At 42.5% G+C, this 16,820-nt stretch overlaps 1 protein-coding gene across 3 annotated transcripts in view; it reads left to right on the top strand.

Moving 5' to 3' along the window:
- Nucleotides 1-238: 238 nt before the first annotated feature.
- Nucleotides 239-16,820, top strand: part of EIF2B3 (eukaryotic translation initiation factor 2B subunit gamma) — a 142,461-nt gene continuing 125,879 nt past the window's right edge. For 2 of the 3 annotated variants that reach the window (XR_010341173.1, XM_012434492.3), the window contains exons 1-3: nucleotides 239-341; nucleotides 6,007-6,163; nucleotides 8,383-8,528. Coding sequence is in view for 2 of the 3 variants with exons in the window: in XM_012434492.3 (XP_012289915.1) it covers nucleotides 6,016-6,163; nucleotides 8,383-8,528 (294 nt within the window). In the remaining variant the exon portion in view is untranslated. The remainder of the gene's footprint in view (nucleotides 342-6,006; nucleotides 6,164-8,382; nucleotides 8,529-16,820) is intronic. The other variant, XM_012434493.3, reaches the window with a different exon arrangement.

Raw genomic sequence — 16,820 nt, 5'->3', positions numbered from 1 at the left:
CCTGGCACCCTGCACTGCGCGGGAATACTCAAAAGGCGTTAGTAATGTGTTAATGGACAGAGGGACACACAGGTCGAACGCTCCTCGTTGGCTCCGGCCTCGCCTTCCCTCCGCTCAGCGGCGCGCGCTTCCACTCCGTCATCCATCGCTCGGCGCTCGTCCCTTCTCAGTGGGTCTGCTTTGCGCTTTCCATCGAGCGTCTCGGCCATCACGCGCCTGCGCCTTTGGGCTGTCAGTCAGAGGCGGCGTGTGGAGCGCTGGGAGCGGTAGTGGCGTGTGGGGAACTGAGGTGTAGCTGTGACTTCTGCTCTGCCAGGCCGCGCACGAGCTGGCTGACCCCGGTGAGCAGCGCGGTGGGGCCACTCATCTGAGGGAGGCGGGCTTGTCGAACTGGGCCGAGCTGGACCAGAAAGGGTAGGAAGGGGTGCTGAGCCCCGAAGTCGCCAACTTGACTCTCTGCTCCATCCGACCGTGTGTCTGTGTCCGAACGAGAGGGGAGGTTGGTGGAGAATCCGAGCCAACCACCTGATGCAACAGATGGAGAAACTAAGTTCCTAATCTCAGCTACTCGAGAGTCTGAGGCAGGAGAATCGTTTGAACCCAGGAGACGGAGGTTGCCGTGAGCTGAATTCACGCCACTGCACTCCAGCCTGGGCAACAGTGAGACTCCGTTTCAAAAAAAAAAAAGAAAGAAAAAGAAACGAAGTTTCGGGGAGGGGAGGTTCTGTTCAGAGTCACAGCGAGTGAGCCCTAGACTCGGTACCAGGCGCCTTTAGCACTGTGCCTGCACTTTTTCAACCTAAGTCCCTCATTCATTTATTCAGCCTTCCTTTAGTTGTTTGGATGCAGGGCAGTGAACAAGGAGAAATGCAGTGAGATCTCTGCCTTCAGGCAGCGCATGTGGAATGACAGACCAATTCTGATGCAGTTTTCTTACCTATTTGCAACTGGAAAAGGCATGAATGCTATGATGCAGGCATGTCTGAGATGCCGTGACCACCCGCTCCAAGGCTTGGGAGGCAGCGAGACTGGTTGCCATGATTCCCATCACCCATAATCGTGGCAGTGACACGAGCATTTGACAGTCTGCCTGGTATCATGATTAGTTATGTTCATAACTATTCATGCTTCCTAGGTTGCCTTTCTTCACACAAGGCCTTCTTGAGAGCCGGAACCTCAGTTCCTAGTGACCTGGGTTCTAGTGCCCTTGTGCACTGTTTGAGTTTGACTCTTAGACAGTTGTGAAGTTCACAGGTCCTCGTTCCATGCTGATTTCTGGCATCTAACTGGGAATACAGTGATGATCCACACACAGTCCAAGAAAGTCACTCTTAAATAGACTGTTGTACAGACATTTAAGAGACATCAATGTTACACTTAAGTAGACATTTAAACACATATGTGCAATGAAACCCTGTAAAGGCTAAGATAATCTGCACATGTCAGAGTGGAAGCACTTTGGGGAAAGGAGTCACTTCTGGAGGGATGGGGAGGGTTAGGAATGGCTTTGTAGACAAGAGGATTCTTGAGCTATCTTCAAAGTGTAGCAGGTGATTACTAGACATAAGAGAAAGGCAGACTAGGAAGGAACAGTAGCAGTGCAGAGACCAGAATTATGAAGCAGCATGATTCAGTTAGTACAGAATCTCTGATCTAGTCTCTGTCTAATAAAGCAACTGTTTATATTGTGCTTCTCATAGGATAGACATTATTTTGTCTGCTTTACATAGAATAACGAATTTAATCTTTTTTTTTTTTTGAGACGGAGTCTTGCTCTGTTGCCTGGCTGGAGTACAGTGGCCCAATCTTGGCTCACTGCAACCTCTGCCTCCTGGGTTCCAGCGCAGCCTCCCAAGTAGCTGGAAATACAGATGTGCACCACCACACCCAGCTAATTTTTGTATTTTTAGTAGAGATGGGGTTTCACCATGTTGGCCAGGATGGTCTCAATCTCCAGACCTCATGATCTGCCTGCAGCGCAGCCTCCCAAGTAGCTGGAACTACAGATGTGCACCACCACACCCAGCTAATTTTTGTATTTTTAGTAGAGATGGGGTTTCACCATGTTGGCCAGGATGGTCTCAATCTCCAGACCTCATGATCTGCCTGCCTCCGCTTCCCAAAGTGTTGGGATTACAGGTGTGAGCCACCAAGCCCGGCCTGAATTTAATCTTAACAACAACTCTGTGAAGTGAAATTATAATTATCCCCATCTTATAAAATGCAAAAAACTGAGGCATAGAAAAGTTATGTAGTTTGCCATAGTTCTCACAGCAAATAATAAATAGTAGAGCTAGAATTCAGACCTAGGCATTCTGGCTCTAGGGTCTGTGAACCTAACCACTGGACTTCCTTCTAGAAGCTGAGGGCACTGGGAGTTTTAAATGTCAGGCTCCTGATCACACCACTTACGAGTGGTAGAGTCATAACTCAAACTCTTCTTTTGACTCTTTTTTTTGAGACAGGGTCTCACTATGTTGCCCAACCTAGAATGCAGTGGTATATAGCCTTGACCTCCCAGGCTTAGGTGATTCTCCCACCTCAGCCTCCGGGGTATCTGGGACTATATAGGCATGCACCACCACGCCTGACTAATTTTTTGTATTTTTTATAGAGATGGGGTATTGCCATGTTGCCCAGGCTGTTCTGGAATTCGTGGGCTCAATCAATCCTCCCATCTTGGCCTCCCAAGGTGCTGGGAGCATGAGTCACTTTTTTTTATTTGAGACTCAGTCTCTCGTTTGTCCGCCAGGCTGGAATGCAACGGCATGATCTCGGCTCACTGCAACCTCCACCTCCCAGGTTCAAGCGATTCTCCTGTCTCAGCCTCCCAAGTAGCTGGGATTACAGGTGTCTGCCACTACGCCCAGCTAATTTTTGTAGTTTTAGCAGAGATGGGGTTTCACCGTGTTTGCCAGGGTGGTCTTGAACTCCTGACCTCAGGTGATTCACCCACCTTGGCCTCCGAGAGTGCTGGGATTACAGGCGTGAGCCACTGCCCCCAGCCCATTTTTTGACTCCTCTTTTTTTGAGGTGGAGTCTTGATCTGTCGCCCAGGCTGGAGTGCAGGTGGTACCATCTCAGCTCACTACAACTTCCGCCTCTGAGGTTCAGGCGATTCTCCTGCCTCAGCCTCCTGACCACCTAGGATTACTGGTTCTCGCCACCATGCCTGACTAATTTTTAAAATATTTTTAGTAGAGACAGGGTTTCACCAGACTGCTCTTGAACTGACCTCAGATGATCTGCCCGACTCGCCTCCCCAAGTGCTGACGTTACAGATGTAAGCCACCACGCCCTGCCCATCCTTTGACTCTTAAGGGTCCAGTGCTCTTCATAATAACATTAGATGTGGTGAATGTTATATAACACCAAAGTGAAATTAAATTCCAGTCTGAGGCAATGCTTGCTAGAATGAAAATGACCATATCTTTACAGTGTGAATGTTATGCAAGAGCCTTCACTTTGTGCCTTGGGTATAGTAGGTGGCTGCACGTTAGATGTTGATGTGTGTAGCGGGGGGGGCGGGGTCCAGGAGTGATTATAATTATAGTAAAGTTGCAACTTTATTTGGCAATTTGATGTCGAATAGATTCTTTCTTTTGAATGTTACATTTTAACATTTATTTTTAAAATTACATCGTTGTTGTTAATCAGAGAAGAGTACTTTCAGTTTAAATCATTAAAGATTGGTTAGGCGCAGTGGCTCATGTCTCTAATCCCAGCACTTTGGGAGGCCCAGGGAGGAGGCTTGAGCCCAGGAGTTTGAGACCAGCCTGGGCAGCATAGTGAAACCTCATCTCTATAAAAGATTAATTAAAAGAATTAGCCAGGCGGCCGGGCACGGTGGCTCATGCCTGTAATCCTAACACTTTGGGAGACCAAGGCGGGTGGATCACCTGAGGTTGGGAGTTCGAGACCAGCCTAACCATCATGGAAAAACCCCGTCTCTACTAAAAATACAAAATTAGGCAGACGTGGTGACACACGTCTGTAGTCCCAGCTACTTGGGAGAGGCTGAGGCAGGAGAATCGCTTGAACCTGGGAGGCGGAGGTTGCAGTGAGCTGAGATCATGCCACTGCACTCCAGCCTGGGCAACAAGAGTGAAACTCCATCTTGTTGAAAAAAAAAAAAAAAAGGAATTAGTCAGGCATGGTGGCACCCACCTGTCATCCCAGCTACTCCAGAGACTGGGGCAGGAGGTCGAGGCTGCAGTGAGCCATGATCATGCCACTGCACTTCCAGACTGGGCAACGAAGGGAGAGCCTGTCTCTAAATAAATAAATAGGCTGGGCACGTTGGCTCATGCCTGTAATCCTAGCACTTTGGGAGGCCAAATCAGGTGAATCACCTGAGGTTAGGAGTTTGAGACCATCCTGGTCAACATGGTGAAACCCCGTCTCTACTAAAAATACAAAAAATTAGCTGGGCATGGTGGCTCGTGCCTGTAATCCCAGCTACTTGAGAGGCTGAGGCAGAAGAATCGCTCGAACCTGGGAGAAGGAGGTTGCAGTGAGCCAAGATCGCGACATTGCACTCCAGCCTGGGCGACAAGAGTGAAACTCCATCTCCAAAAATAAATAAATAAGTATTTATGACCTTTTACTGTGCCTCTGGTCTGTGGTAGTTTCTGTAAAGAGATTATTTTCAGGCCGGACGCGGTGGCTCACACCTATAATCCCAGCACTTTGGGAGGCCGAGACGGGTGGATCACAAGGTCAAGAGATCGAGACCATCTTGGTCAACATGGTGAAACCCCGTCTCTACTAAAAATACAAAAATTAGCTGGGCATGGTGGCGCACGCCTGTAGTCCCAGCTGCTCAGGAGGCTGAGGCAGGAGAATTGCTTGAACCCAGGAGATGGAGGTTGCGGTGAGCCAAGATCGCGCCACTGCACTCCAGCCTGAGTAACGAGAGCGAAACTCTGTCTCAAAAAAAAAGAGATTATTTTCAAAGTCAAATAGGTTTATTTATTACCTTGAGTTTGAAAAACAGGAATTAACAGTTTGGTTTGTTTTTAATAGTTGGGTTCTGTAAATCTAGGTTCAGATACAAGCCTATGTTTGCGTTTATAGTGATATCTTTAATAATTGGAGGAATAAGAAGGTGAGCTGATGGCTGAATTATTGGAGGAGTCTTAAGTAATTTTATACTTTTCAAAAGCCTAACATGCTTGTGTTTCTGCTGTTAATTCTAGTAGTCAGACATCTTTTAATATTTTCCTTCTTTTTTTTTTTGAGATAAGATCTTACTCTGTCACACAGGTTGGAGTCCAGTGGTGCAATCTGGGCTCACTGTAATACCTGCCTCCCAAGGCTCAAGTGATCCTCCCACTTAAGCCTCCCAAATAGCTGAAACCACAGGCACAAGCCACCATGCCCGGCTAATTTGTTGCATTTTTGGTAGAAATGGGGTCTTGTGTGTTGCCCAGGCTGGGCTTGAACTCCTGAGCTCAGGTGATCCACACACCTCAGCCTCCTAAAGTGCTGGGATTACAGATGTGAGCCACCTCACCCAGCCTAATATTTTCAAAAAATAAAAATTCACACATCAGAAGCCCACTTGGTAAACTCTTACTTCTTCAGAGTCAGCTCAAGCATCCCTTCCTGTAAAACCTTCCCCGTGTTTTCAAAGAAAACTAGGTGTTCCCTTTATTGTATGCCCATTGCATCTTTGATATATTTCTGCTGTAGTACTAATGACATATATTGTGATTTACTGAATTTGTCTTCTCCATTTAATTGTAAATAACTCAAGGGCAAGGGCTAGATTTTTTTTCATTCATATCCTCCCACTTTTACCAAGGATAGAACTGAGAATATATATTGGTAGACATAATGTTTATCTGCAGCTAAGCTTTTCTTACTCTGATTGCTAGAGTTGGGAGTTATACATTTGACATAGTGGGTATCAGTAACCTAAATAAAAATAGGCTAGTACTGTGTGTGCTTTGATTTTTGTTACATTGGTTTTTTTCTGTTAATTGTTTTTTTCTGTGCTTGTAGCTTGTAAAAATGGAATTTCAAGCAGTAGTGATGGCAGTAGGTGGGGGATCTCGGATGACAGACCTAACTTCCAGCATTCCCAAACCTCTGCTTCCAGTTGGGAACAAACCTTTAATTTGGTACCCATTGAACCTGCTTGAACGCATTGGATTTGAAGGTGAGCTATGACAAAGTGAGCTGTGAACTCATAAAACTTTTAGGGGATTTGATCCCCATGATTTGTCAGCATTATAAGAGTGAGAGAGGGTAACTAGAATTCATTGACTGAAGACTGGCCTCTTTAAATGAGGAATGTAGGAGTACTCTATTGCTGTGTGAAAAAGGTTGAGAGGATAGCACTAAGTGTTGTTGTTATGGAGCTGATGTCCACTATGATCCAAGACGAACCCTGTACGAATATCAGAAAGAGCAGATTGTGACTCTTAAATGCCTCATAGTCAGTAGTTGCTGAGAATCTATTATGTACTAGGTAATATCTCTATTATAAAAAAAAACTTAAAACATATATATATTATATACCAGGTAATAGAGATACTAAGTACCAGGTTATATATTAAGCATGGAGGTACAGAATTGAAAAGACAGCTCAGGCCCTGACTTCTAGAAACTTAAAATCTAGTGATTCTTTCTACTTTTGCTTGGGTAACTAGGTAGACGATTATGCCATGAAGTAGGAAAAGGAAGAGGAAACAAGGAACAGGTTTTAATGAAATAATGAGTTCAGCTTTGGTCACATTCAGTTTGAGGTGCCCTATATTTAGATATAATAAATCAGGGTGCCAAAACCTGAGGCCTAGTCTTGTGATCCAGTGTTCATTCCATTATTAGAGTTGCCTCCAATAGGAAGGGGTGATAGCTTGATAGCTCTTTCTTTGTATTGAATGAATTTAAAATGTTGTAGTCTCACCCTGTTGCCCCGGTTGGAGTGCAGTGGCATGATCTCAGCTCATTACAACTTTCACCTCCCGGGTTTAAGCAATTCTCCTGCTATAGTCTCCCAAGAGCCTAGGACTACAGGCATGTGACACCACTCCCAGCTTTTTTTTTTTTTGTATTTTTTATTTTTGTATTTTTAATAGAGACAGGGTTTCGCCATATTGGCCAGGCTGGTCTTGAACTTCTGACCTCAAGTGATCTGCATGTCTCAGTCTTTTAAAGTGCTGGGATTATAGGCGGGAGCCACCACACATGGCCCCCTTTTTTTGAGACAGGGTCTTGCTCTGTCACCGAAGACTGGAGTGCAGTGGCATGATTTCAGCTCATTGCAACCTCTGCCTCCTGGGCTCAAGCGATGCTTCCATGGTAGGTTGCCTCCCAAGTAGCTAGGACTACATGCACACCACCATGTCTGGATATTTTTTCTTTTGGCGGAGACAGGGTTTCACCATGTTACCCAGGCTGGTCTTGCATTCCTGGGCTGAAGTTATCCACCTGCCTTGGTTTCCCAAAGTGCTGGGATTACAGGCGTGAGCCACTGCTCCCAGCCCCCATTTGTATTTTTGATGAATGTTCTTCTGAATTCTTCATATCAAGGAGAAGTGGCATGCAATATATTAAAGTGTGGGCACCAGTCATATAGACCTGAGTTGTTTTTTTTTTTTTTTGAGACTCTGTTGCCCAGGCTGGAGTGCAATGGGATGATCTTGGCTCACTGCAACCTCCACCTCCTGGACTCAAGCAATCCTCCCACCTAAACCTCCAGTGTTTTGGAGTTTTTTGTAGAGAAAAAGTTTTGCCATGTTGCCCAGGCTGGTCTTGAACTCCTGGGCTCAAGTGATCCACCTGCCTTGGCTCCCAAAGTGATTTACAAAAGATTTACAGGCATGAGCCACTACACCCAGCCAGCTTTATGTCTTTTAATCCAGGGTTCCTCATTTGTAAGATGAGATTGTTGTAAGAATTAACTGGGGGAGGCCAGACGCAGTGGTTCACACCTGTAATCTTAACACTTTGGGAGGCCAAGTCTAGTGGATTGAACCCAGGAGTTGGAGACCAGCCTGAGCAACATAGTGAAACCTCGTCTCTACAGAAAACACAAAAATTAACCAAGCATGGTGGTGGCACATGCCTGTAGTCTCAGCTAGCTACTTGGGAAGCTGAGGTGAAAGAGGATTGCCTGACCTCTGAAGTTGAGGCTGCAGTAAGCCAGTGATCATGCCACTGCACTCCAACCTGGGTGGCAAACTGAGACCCTGTCTGTTTAAGAAAAAAAAAAAAAGAATTATTTGGGGGGAATGCAGGTAAAACACATTGAAAAGCGCAATAATAGCAGTTGTTATTACACCTAGAAATAGACCAAATCTAATTAAAATACTGAAACTACCATCTATGTGAATAAGTTTTTGTCTTTGTATCTTTTTTTCTTTTGTCCTGTAGAAGTCATTGTGGTTACAACCAGGGATGTTCAAAAGGCTCTGTGTGCAGAATTCAAGATGAAAATGAAGCCAGATGTTGTGTGTATTCCTGATGATGCTGACATGGGAACTGCAGATTCTTTGCGCTACATATATCCAAAACTTAAGGTGAAAAGCTATTTTTTGACTCTTCTTGTTTATTGAAGATAAATAGTATCTTGTTTTCCCAGTGCATTATAGTTTTTTTTTTTTTCGAGACAGAGTCTTGCTCTGTCACCCAGGCTGGAGTGCAGTGGTATGATCTCGGCTCACTGCAACCTCCACCTCCCAGGTTCAAGTGATTCTCCTGCCTCAGCCTCCCAAAAAGCTGGGATTACAGCGTGTGTGTCACCATGCCTGGCTAATTTGGTATTTTTCATAGAGACAAGATTTTACCATGTTGCCCAGGCATATCTCAAACTCCTGACCTCAGGTGATCCTCCTGCCTCGGCCTCCCAAAGTACTGGGATTACAGACGTGAACCACCATCCCTGGCCCTCAGTGCATTATAGTTTATAAAACTTTTTTTCTAATATATTTTTATATCACTTACTTTGTTACCCATGTACTCTTCAATTTCTCTTTGATTTGGTTACTAGTAAAGATGTAGACATTCATTCGTCATAGTCACTGGTTTCCAGTGTTTCTGAGTTATAGTACATTTTTATTAAAAGAAAAAAAAGACATATTCTAGGCCAGGCACAGTGGCTCATGCCTGTAATCACAGCACTTTGGGAGGTCCAGGCAGATGGATCACTTGAGGTCAGGAGTTCGAGACCAGCCTGGCCAACAATGGCGAAACCCCGTCTCTACTAAAAACACAAAAATTAGCTGGGTGTGGTGACATGTACCTGTAATCATAGCTACTGGGGAAGCTGAGGCAGGAGAATCACGTGAACTCATGAGTTGGAGGTTGCAGTGAGCCAAGATCACACCACTGCACACCAGCCTGGGCAATAGTGAGAACGTGTCTCAAAAAAACAAAGACATACTCAAAATGTACTTCAAAAGATTCCATTTATATGAAATTTGTGAACAAGCAATGTTAATATATAAATCAGAGGAGCAGTTGACTCTGCAGTTGAGGATTGGCTAGAAAGAAGCACAGAGGAACATTAAAAAATTCATAGACATCCCATGTAATATTTGAACTTTTAGTCATCTTTGGTTAAGCAACTAACAAGCATACAGATATGAGAACATAGTCTCCCCAATAATTTGTGGCCATAAGCTGAGAAAGATACACTATAGATTGTTCTAAAATTGTTTTTTTTTTGGAAAAAATTCAGTTGTTGTGATGTTGCCATATTACTTGAAATGGGAGGCAGACTTCTGTTATTTCTGGTGACTTAACAGATGTGTTATTTTCAACCTACTTTTGTACTATAAAACAAAAAATTCAAATATGTAAATGGCCTTCCCACCCCTTTTGTTGGGGAATAATTTATACATAGTAAAATGCACAGATAGTAAATATACACTTAGAGTGCCATTATCCAAATCTAGAACAATTCCATCACTCCTGAAAGTTCCTTTGTGCTTCTGCTAGTATGTCTCCCATATGCAGAGTCCACTACTCTTCTTTTTCTATCACTATATATTAATTTTGTTTATGAACTTCATATAAATGGAATCATACAATTTTGTTCTGGTTTCTTTTGTTCAACATATTTTTCAGATTCATTCATGTTATTGAAAGTATAACTAGGCCGGGCACGGTGGCTCACGCCTGTAATCCCAGCGCTTTGGGAGGCTGAGACAGGCGGATTACAAGGTCAAGAGATTGAGACCATCGTGGCCAACGTGGTGAAACCCCGTCTCTACTAAAAAAAATACAAAAATTAGCTGGTCGTGGTGGCGCGTGCCTGTAGTCCCAGCTACTCGGGAGGCTGAGGCAGGAGAATTGCTTGAACCTGAGAGGCAGAGGTTGCAGTGAGCCGAGATCACACCACTGCACTCCATCCTGGCGACAGAGAAAGACTCTGTCTCAAAAACAAAAAAAGAAAGTATAACTAAATCAGTTCCTTTTTATGCTGAGTAGTATTTCATTGAATGAATATACTACTATTTATTTATCTGTCCTCCTATTAACAGTTATTTGGATCGTTTTTAATTTTTGGCTATTATGCATAAAGCTATTATGAGCATTGTTCTGCAGGTCTTTTTGTGAAAATATTCTAGGCTGTAGGGTTTACTTGATTAAAAACTACAAGTATTCTAAAGTGGCTGTAGCACTTAATGCTTTCATCAACAGTTTATAAGAGTTGCATTTGCTTCACATCTTCATCAGCACTTGGTGTTGTCAGTCTTTTAATTTTAACTGTACTAGTAGGTATGTATGTAGTGGTATCTCGTTGTGGTTTTAATTTACATTTCCCTGACGGTAATGATGCTGACCACCTTTTCATGTGTTATTGGCCATTTATTTATTTATTTATTTATTTATTTTTATTTTTTTGAGATGGAGTTTCGCTCATGTTACCCAGGCTGGTGTGCAATGGCGCGACCTCGGCTCACTGCAACCTCCGCCTCCTGGGTTCAGGCAATTCTCCTGCCTCAGCCTCCTGAGTAGCTGGGATTACAGGCACACACCACCATGCCCAGCTAATTTTTTGTATTTTTAGTAGAGACGGGGTTTCACCATGTTGACCAGGATGGTCTCGATCTCTTGACCTCGTGATCCACCCGCCTCGGCCTCCCAAAGTGCTGGGATTATAGGCGTGAGCCACCGCGCCTGGCCCAGCCATTTATATATGTTCATGAAATGTCTGTCCAAAGCATTTATCTATTTTTTAATTCAGTTGTTTGCCTTTCTATTATTGATTATAGGAATTCTTTTTTTTTTTTTTTTACTTCCAGTTGATTTGCAAGGAATTCTTAATATAGTCTAGATGAAAGTCTTTTGTGAGATATGTGTTGTGAATATTTTCTGCCAGTCTGTGACTTGTCTTTTTGTTTAATGGTATCTCTTGAAGAAAAGTTTTTAATGTTGATGAAATCCAAATCACTGATTTTTTTCCTTTATGGTTATTGCTTTTTGTGTCCAGTCTAAGAAATCTCTGCCCACCTGACCTTTGTGTAGATATTTTTTTTTTTTGAAAGAAAGAAAAAAAAGAATGAAGAAGAGAAAGAAAAAGGAAGAGAAAGAGAGAGAGAGAATGGGAGTATTGCTTTCTTGCCCAGGCTAGAATGCAATTTAGTAATGGGTATTGAAAACCACTTTTATACCAATAATTATACTTAATGATGTAGACAGTAAGGAATAAGGGAAGAAAATAACAAACAAGCAGCTAACCAATATTTCATTTAAACCTATGAAATGCTATGCGATTACTGAGGAGTGATTTACTTCCAATTATGTAGTCACTTTTGGAATAGGTGTGAGGTGGTAATGTATGTTTTGTGTATTTGAAGTGGAGAGTTCTATAAATGTTTATTAAGTTTACTTGTTCCAGGTCTGAGTTCAAGTCCTGGATGTCCTTGTTAATTTTCTGTCTGGTTGATCTATAGAATCGTTAGCTCTTCTTGTTACATTGATCCTTTTGCCATTATGTAATGTCCTTTTTTGCCTCTTTTGATCTTTGTTGCTTTAAAGTCTACTTTATCAGAGGCGAGAATTGCATCTCCTGCTTTTTGTTTATTTGTTTGTTTTTACTCTCTGTTTGGATGGTAAATCTTCCTCCTTCTCTTTGTTTTGAGTCTTTGTGTATTGTTGCATGTGAGATGGGTCTGGATGCAGCATACCGATGGGTTTTGGCTTTTTATCCAATTAGAATATATATAAGTTTAATACTGGCATTTGATGCCAGCTGGCTGTTTTGCCCATTAGTTGGTGTACATTTTTCATTGTGTTGATGCTCTTTGCTTTTTGATATATTTTTGGAAGGGCTGATATTGGTTGTTCCTTTATATGTATAGTGCTTCTTTCAGAAGTTCTTGTAAAGCAGGTCTGGTGGTGGTGAAGTCTCTAAGTACTTGTTTGTTCACAAAAGATTTAATTTTTCCTTCGCTCATAAAGCTTAGTTTGGCTGGATAGGAAATTCTGGGTTGAAAGTTCTTTTCTTTAAGGATGTTAAATATTGGTCCCCACTCTTTTCTGGCTTGTAGGGTTTCTGCTGAGAGATCTGCTGTAAGTCTGATAGGTTTCCCTTTATGGGTAACCTGACCTTTCTCTCTGGCTGCCCTTAGTATTTTCTCCTTCATTTCAACCCTAATAAATCTGGCAATTATGTGCCTTGGGGTTGGTCTTCTTGAAGAATATCTTTGTGGTGTTCTCTGTATTACCTGGAGTTGAATATTACCCTGCCTTGCTGGATTGGGAAAGTTTTCCTGAATGATATCCTGAAGAGTATTTTCCAACTTGGATTCATTCTCTTCGTCACATTCAGGTACACCTATCAAACGTAAATTAGGTCTTTTCACATAGTCCCATATTTCCTGGAGACTTTGCTCATTCCTTTTTATCCTTTTTTCTCCAATCTTGTCTTCTCGTTTCATTTCACTGAGCTGGTCCCCGACTTCTGATATCCTTTCTTCTGCTTGATCAATTTGACTGTTTAAACTTGTGTATACTTCGTGAAGTTCTCGTGTTGTGTTTTTCAGCTCCATCATTTCACTTATATTTCTCTCTAAATTGTCCATTCTCATTAGCATTTCGTCAAACCTTTTTTCAAGGTTCTTAGTTTCTTTGCATTGGGTTAGAACAAGTTCTTTTAATTCACGGAAGTTTCTTATCACCCACATTTTGAAGCCTGCTTCTGTTATTGGAACACACTCGTTCTCCATTAAGCCTTGTTCTGTTACTGATGAGGAATTGCTATCCCCTGTAGAGGGAGAGGCATTCTGATTTTGAGTATTCTCTTCCTTTTTAGGCTGGTTTCTTCTCTTCATTATATATTTATCCCTCTGTCATCTTTGTAATTACCGACTTTCTAACTAGGTCTCTGAGCAGACTTCCAACTTTTGATTCCCAGCGCCGAAATCTGAGCAATCCACTGCGCCGGCCAAAACAGTGGTGTTAAGATTGATGGTGCTTTTCTGCCCGGGAATCTCCGGACTCTGCACCTAGAGCTGCTGCGCTAAGGCGCCAGCAAAACCGCCGCGCCGGCCACAAGAGTCGCTCTGGCGACCCGTGGGGCTCCTCCACTGGGAATCTCCTGGTCCGTGAGCAACGAATATTCGTCTGAAAGTGTGGCGTCCTCTCATTCTCTGCACTTTCACTGGGAGCTATGTGCCCGAGCTGCTAGTGATCAGCCATCTTGGATCCGTAAAAACTGTGTAGATGTTCTTTTAGGTTTTGTCTTTGTTTTGTATTCTTTTTGAGACAGAGTCTTGCTCTGTCACCCAGACTGAGTGCAGTGGTGTGATCTCCACCTCTACTGCACCTCCTTCACTGCACCACCTTCCTGCAATCTCCACCTCCAGGTTCAAGTGATTCCCGTGCCTCAGCCTCCCGAGCAGCTGGGATTATAGGCCTGTGCCACCACACCTGGCTAATTTTTTAGTTTTACTAGAGATAGGGTTTCACCATGTTGGCCAGACTGGTCTTGTCCTGGGTTCAAGCGATCCACCCACCTTGGCCTCCCAAAGTGTTAGGATTACACACATTAGCCACCACACCCAGCTTGGATTTGACAGCTTAATACTGAATCTTTTGATCCTTGAACATGGTATATATAGTCATGTGCCACATAATGATGTTTTGGTCAATGACTGGCCACATATATATATAGGAGTGTGGTCCCATAAGATTATAATACCGTATTTTTACTGTACCTTTTCTAAGTTTAGCTATATTAAATGCATAAATACTTGCCATTGTGTTACAATTACCTACAGTATTTGGTATAATAACATGTTATACAGGTTTGTACCCTAGGAGCAATAGGCTATACCATATAGCCTAGGTATGTAGTAGGCTATACTGTCTAGGTTTTTGTAAGTATATTCTATGATGTTCACACAGCAAAATCACCTAACAGCGCATTTCTCAGAACATATTGCTATCATTAATTAGCACATGATTGTGTATCTATTTACTTGTTTCCTTTAATTTCTCTCAACTGAGTTTTAGAATTTTCAGTGATTTTTTATATATATATATATATATATATATATATTTTTTTTTTTTTTTTTTCTTCCTTGCGACAGTCTCACTCTGTTGTCCAGGCTGGAGTGCAGTGGTGTGATCAAAGCTCACTGCAGACTTGACCTCCTGGGCTCAAGTGATCCCCACATTAGCCTCTCAAGTAGATGGGACTACAGGCACATGCCACCATGTCCAGCTAAGTTTTAAATTTTTTATTTTAGTAGAGATGCCTCACTATGTTGCTCAGGCTAGTTTTAAACTCCTGGGCTCAAGCTGTCCTCCCACCTCAGCCTCCTAAAGTGCTGAGATTACAGGAATGAGCCACCACACCCAGCCCAGTGTAGAGATTTTGAACATGTCTTGATAAATTTATTCCTAGGTAAATATTTTTAATGATATTGTAATTGGTATTTTTTCTATTTGCAATTATTTATTACTTGTATATAGAAATACAATTGATTTTTGTATTTTGGCATTATACCTTGTGACCTTTTAAATTATAGATTTGTTTAGGACCTTATCATATTGCCTGCAAATAAAAACAGTATTTTATTTTCCTTCTTAATCTTTATTTTTTTAAAAAATTAAATTAATTTTATTTTTGAGACAGTCTTGCTCTGTCACCCAGGCTAGTGTGCAGTTGTGTGGTCATGGCTCACTATAGCCCCAAACTCCTGGGCTCAAGTTGTCCTCCCACCTCAGCCTCCCAAATAACTAAGTAACTGGGACTACAGGCATGTGCCACCATGCCCAGCTAATTTTTTTTTTTTTGGAGACAGGGTCTCACTTTATTGCCCAGACTGGAGTGCAGTGGCTTGATCACGGCTCACTGTAACCTCGATCTCCCCAGGCTCAGGTGATCCTCCTACCTAAGCTTCTCAAGTAGCTGAGACTACAGACATATACCACCACACCTGGACTTTTTTTTTTTTTTTTTGTAGAGACAGGGTCTCAGTATATTGCCCAAGCCTGGTCTGGGACTCTTGGGCAGAAGTGATACCCTCCACTTTGCCCTCTCAAAATGCTGTGATTACAGGTGTGAGCCACCATGTCTGGCTCTTTAAAAAAAAAAAAAATTGTCTTATTGCCCTGGCCAGGACCCCCAGTACAATGTATATAAGCATTTCCATTCACTTTTGGCCTTCCTTTCTACTTTTCTCTCAAGTAGATTTTGGGAGCTTCTGATGTGGGTGGGGGCTTCCAGTACAATAATGTCGAGTGTGTTGCTTTCTGGAGTATAGCTGCTTGTTTGTTTAGAGACTATATGGGGAATTCCATTAGAGTAATAAGAAGAAAATTCTCATCAAGTGTACAGTTCAGTGGTATTAAGCACATTTATATTGTTGTGCAACCATTGCCACTCTCCATCTCTATAACCTTCATCTTATAAAACTGAAACTCTATTCCCATTAAGTATTAAAGTCCCCCTCCTCCTAGCCCATGGCAACTACCATTCGACTTTCTATTTCTATTATTTTGACTACCTGTAAGTACCTCATGTAAGTGAAATCATTCAGTATTTATCTTTTTTTTTTTTTTTTGAGACAGTCTCATTTTGTCACCCAGGCTGGAGTACAGTGGCATGATCTCAGTTCACTGCAACCTCTGCCTCCCAGGTTTAAGCATGTCTTGTGCCTCGGCCTCCTGAGTAGCTGGGACTATGAATACATGCCACTATGCCTGGCTACTTTGTATATTTTTAGTAGAAATGGGTTTCGCCATGTTGGCTAGGCTAGTCTTGAACTTCTGGCCTCAAGTGATCTGCCCACCTTGGCCTCTGGTATTTATCTTTTTGTGATTGGCATACTTAGCATAACATCCTCAAGGTTCATCCATATTGTAGCGTACTGCAGAATTTACTTCCTTTTTAAGGCTGAGGAATATTCTGTTTTATGGATATACCACATTTTGCTTAGCCATTCATCCATCCACGGACAGTTGAGTTACCTCCACATTTTAGCTATTGTGAATAATGCAGCAATGAATATGGATATACAAATATTTCTTTGAGACCCTCTTTCAGTTCTTTTGGGTTTATACTGAGAAATGTAGTTGCTGGATTATATGCTAATTTTATGTTTAATGTTTTAACAAACTGCTGTACTATTTTCCACAGTAGCTATACCATTTTACATTCCTACCAACAGTGTACAAGGGCTCCAACTTCCTTCCTTCCCTCCCTTTCTTCCCTTCCTTCTCTCCCTTCCTTCCCTCCCTCCCTTCCTTCCTTCCTTCTGTCCTTCCTTCCATCCTTCCTTCCTTTGTCTCGTTTCGTTTCATTTTGTTTCTTTTTTGAGACAGGGTTTTGTTCTGACACTCAGGCCAGAGTGCCA

This window comes from Aotus nancymaae, unplaced genomic scaffold, assembly GCF_030222135.1.
Source record: "Aotus nancymaae isolate 86718 unplaced genomic scaffold, 86718_ANA_hifiasm-v0.15.2.pri h1tg000007l, whole genome shotgun sequence".
NCBI classification, from domain to species: Eukaryota; Metazoa; Chordata; class Mammalia; order Primates; family Aotidae; genus Aotus; species Aotus nancymaae.
The sequence above is the reverse complement of the archived record's forward strand: the minus strand, read 5'-3'. Positions and strand labels throughout refer to the sequence as shown.